The 3,960-nt window shown below is 56.0% G+C and overlaps 1 protein-coding gene across 1 annotated transcript; it reads right to left on the reverse strand.

The window, feature by feature from the left end:
- Positions 1-1,491: 1,491 nt before the first annotated feature.
- Positions 1,492-3,845, reverse strand: ATP5G1 (ATP synthase, H+ transporting, mitochondrial Fo complex, subunit C1 (subunit 9)). The gene is made up of 4 exons (XM_010008565.1): positions 3,801-3,845; positions 3,126-3,203; positions 2,274-2,449; positions 1,492-1,717 (listed from the first exon to the last, which is right to left on the reverse strand). The coding sequence occupies exons 1-4, from the start codon at positions 3,837-3,839 to the stop codon at positions 1,603-1,605; spliced, it is 408 nt and encodes a 135-aa protein (XP_010006867.1). The 5' UTR covers positions 3,840-3,845; the 3' UTR covers positions 1,492-1,602.
- Positions 3,846-3,960: the final 115 nt, after the last annotated feature.

The raw sequence follows: 3,960 nt of genomic DNA on the forward strand, positions 1-3,960 counted from the left end.
CGCACGGGGTCAGCCGCGCCGGGGCCTCAGCGGGCAGGAATCCGGCCGGGAATCCTGGGACGAGGGGGGAAAACCTGCCAGGACCTTCCAGCTCTGCCCTGCCAGGACCTTCCAGCTCTGCCCCACCTGCCAGGACCTTCCAGCTCTGCCCTGCCAGGACCTTCCAGCCCTGCCCTGCCAGGACCTTCCAGCCCTGCCCTGTCAGGACCTTCCAGCTCTGCCCTGCCAGGACCTTCCAGCTCTGCCCCACCTGCCACAAACCTGGGGGTTCAGTTCCCAGGTCCTGCTGTGCAGCTCCAGGTGTGAGGGGCAGCAGGTGTGACCAGCTCAGCGCAGGGAGCAGGGTTGTCTCCCTCAGCCCTGACGTGCTCACTGCTACCACCTGCCACCAACCCCCCCAGAGGGTCCCACACACCCAGTGTCACCCCCACAGGGTCACCCCCTTGTCCCCAGCCTGACTGCAAAGGACCTTCCCTCTCCAGCTCACCCACGGAGCCTCCCTCGAGCTCTTCAGAGCCACGTTTCTCCAACAAGTCCCAGAAAGGGGTTCTTTTTAGGAGCCTGATCCCCCCTCAGCCCCTTCCCCAGGCAGTGACCACAGCTGAAGGAGCAGAGCTGTCCCTGTCCCCGGGGGGGTCACACACACCCCCCTGCAGAGGCTTTAAGAGCAGCTGCTTAATTAACTGAATGACCTAAAGCAGATAAAGCAGCTCCCCCTCCTCAGGGGCCCAGATCTCACCACCAGCTCCAAGTTCCAGAGAACTTCTCCTCCCTACTGACCTCCAACCTCTACCACAGCTCAAACATGTCACTGGTGGGGGAAGACTAAAAAAAAAAAAAGAGAGAGAAAACTCAGCTCTTGGTCCTTGGTGTTTTGAGGAGGCACCTGAATCGTGGGACCTTGGAAGCAGCTCTTCTTTGTGAGGGAAAATCCAGCCCTTCCCTCGGCCCATTTCGTTGTGCAAAGCACAGGAAGGAGGTTCTGAGCCTTTTCTACCAACTTTCAGGTGAAAAAATAAAAGGTCCTAGAGCATTTCCAGCAGCAGCAGGGGGTGAAAAAATACTTTGGCAGCTCATCTGGAAGGGACGTTGTGGCTGCCCCATCCCTGGCAGTGTTGAAGGGCAGGTTGGATGGGGCTTGGAGCAGCCTGGGCTGGTGGGAGGTGTCCCTGCCCATGCAGGGGGGTTGGATCTAGATGATCTTTAAGGTCCCTTCCCACCCAAACCATTCCATAATTCCATTATTTGCTTGACCAGGGCAATGCTTTTTGGGTGTTTTTCCAAGGATTTGAGCTGTTGAAGGACAACCTCTTCTATTATCCCAACTTCCCCCTCTTTTCCTCCTCTCCCACCACCATTTTGTGACCCCTTCTCTTCAATCAAGTGTCCCTTGGGCTGGACCTTCAACCCACACACCAACTTCTCCCAAGTCCTTCCCCCTCTCCAGAACGTAAGGCAAATAAAACAATGAAAAATAAAATAAAGCCACCAGTTTATTTAGAGAAATCTTTTCTTTAATTGTCAGTCTGGAACGCTGTGGTGGAAGCAGACTCAGCCCAGAGAGGACAGAGGGATGGAAGCTGCAGCCAGGCCCAGGAGATGTCACATAGCAAAGAGGATGAGGAATGCCACCATCAAACAGAAGAGCCCCATGGCCTCGGAGAGGGCAAAGCCCAGGATGGCATAGGAGAAGAGCTGCTGCTTGAGAGATGGATTCCTGCATGTGGGACACGGGGGGGAACCAAAGAGAGAAGGAACAGGGGGTGGGAAAGGGATCCACACTGAGAAAAACAACCCAAGCCGAGTCAGATCACAGCAAACCAGGAGAACGTCACATAAATCTTGGATTTGCAGGGCCTGAAGGGGCTTCAGGGAAGCTGGGGAGGGGGTTTCACCAAAGGAAGTGGTGAGAGGAGATTGGGGAATGGACTGAAACTGGAGGAGGGGGGATTTAGGTTGGACATCAGGAAGAAATTCTTCCCTGTGAGGGTGGTGAGACACTGGAACAGGTTGCCCAGGGAAGCTGTGGCTGCCCCATCCCTGGCAGTGTTGAAGGGCAGGTTGGATGGGGCTTGGAGCAGCCTGGGCTGGTGGGAGGTGTCCCTGCCCATGCAGGGGGGTTGGATCTACATGATCATCTTTAAGGCCCCTTCCAACCCAAACCATCCCATGATTCTCTAAGACATGTGGAGCTGGACATTCCCAAGAAAGCTCCACTCCAGGTAGTGCTGGGGAGGATGGGACAACTCCAGGTGACAGCCCAGCTCACTCACCTGGCATAGCCAATGATCAAGCTGCCAAACACTGTCCCAATCCCTGCTCCAGCCCCTGCCACCCCCACGGTGGCAGCCCCAGCCCCGATGAACTTGGCAGCCGTGTCGATGTCCCGGGACACGGAGCTGGTCTGGAAACCACGGCGGGGCAGCTCGGGGGGGGACACTCCAGCAGGCTGGGGGGGACAGGAGGAACAACAAGGTCCTGGTGAGGGGACAGCAAAGGGCTACAGAGATGATGGGGAGAACTGGGAGGTCTGGGATGAGGAAAGGCTGAGGGACTGGGGGGCTTTGCAGGCTGGGGAAGAGAGGGGAGGTCTTATCAATCCGTGGATGGGGGTCAGGATGGGGCCAGGATTCCTCCAGGATGGGGCCAGGATTCCTCCAGGATGGGGCCCAGTGACAGGACAAGAGGTCATGGGCACAAAATAGGGCAGAGGAAGTTCCAACTAAACAAACTTCTTCCCTGTGAGCGTGGCAGAGCACAGGGAACAGGCTGCCCAGGTGGAGGTCGTGGAGGCTCCATGTCTGGAGACTTCCCAAAGCCACCTGGATCCTGTGGGATCTGCTCTAGGGGATCCTGCTCTAGATGATCTCCAGAGGGCCCTTCCAACCCCAGACATTCTGTGATACTTTTAATCATCACTAGAAGAGTTTAATCAAATGTGATGACCATTTATGCTCTAATTGAGGCAGAGCAAGATCAGCCAAGCCCTCACGGATCTGGGCTAGGAGCTGTGTCTCCACACTAGCCATCCTCTTGCCACTTCCTCCTCCATCTCAGGAGGAACAACCCCATGTCCTGCAGAAATCCAGGAGCCCATTTCAGAATCCACCACCTGAGAGTCTCACCTGTAGAGTCTGAAGCTCAGGTCTGCTGAAAACTGAGGCTGAGACTGGCCTGGCCAGAGCCCGGGAGCAGCAGCGGAGCTGGGGGGAAACACAGCATGAATTCCTGGAGCTGGATGCACCCACACCAACCCTCAGGGAAGAGGAGTTGTTTTATGAAAAAACAGTCTCAAGAGTCTTTTTTTCAAACCCCCCAAGAATGGAAGCAAGACTCAAAAGCAGAGGCACATGGAGGTTACTTCTATTCCAGCCAGTTGGATCCAGCCCACGAGCAGCAGCCCCACACACCCCCCAGGGCAGCACAGGAGTCAGAGCTTCTAACCAGCTCAGTCCTTGCTCCAAAGTCCAGGCACTTTCTTCCCAATTCATGCCATAAAAGAAAAGGGGTGACTGAGGATCCCTGGGCCAACCAGCCAGCTGAGCTGCAGAGAAGCCCTTGGGGCTGCAGCTCCTTGCACATCTCCCAAGATGGTGGGATCACTCTCCGGTCACCAGAGGTGACCTTGTTTTCCCTCTGTGTTAAACCCCCAGCCAAACAAACCCCACGGGATCCCCCCCTCAGCTGAGGGTGCCCCAGCCACTCTTTTAACCCAAGCACCACCAAGACTGGCTCCACAATCCTGCATCCCCACTATTATTACACCCCTCAGGAAGCCAACAGAACCAAAGCTGCCTCACCAGAGCTGGGGAGCTGAGGAGACCCACGGGAGCCTGCATCTTGATTCACCTGCTGCAAGGAAAAAAAACAAGAAACAGCGGGGAAAACACTGAGAAAATGCAAATCCCAACACTTTCTCCCACCACCCAACACTCCCCCCCTCCCTGGGGCTCACACCAC

This window comes from Chaetura pelagica, unplaced genomic scaffold (genome assembly GCF_000747805.2).
Source record: "Chaetura pelagica isolate M959 unplaced genomic scaffold, ChaPel_1.0 scaffold462, whole genome shotgun sequence".
NCBI lineage: Eukaryota > Metazoa > Chordata > Aves > Apodiformes > Apodidae > Chaetura > Chaetura pelagica.

Excerpts from the sequence above, each read along its gene's own strand:
- ATP5G1 (XM_010008565.1), bottom strand. The coding sequence starts at position 3,839 with ATGCAGGCTCCCGTGGGTCTCCTCAGCTCCCCAGCTCTG. Across the intron at positions 2,450-3,125 it reads CTGAGCTTCAGACTCTACAG|CCTGCTGGAGTGTCCCCCCC; the intron begins GTGAGACTCTCA and ends TGTCCCCCCCAG. Across the intron at positions 1,718-2,273 it reads TTGATCATTGGCTATGCCAG|GAATCCATCTCTCAAGCAGC; the intron begins GTGAGTGAGCTG and ends TCCCACATGCAG.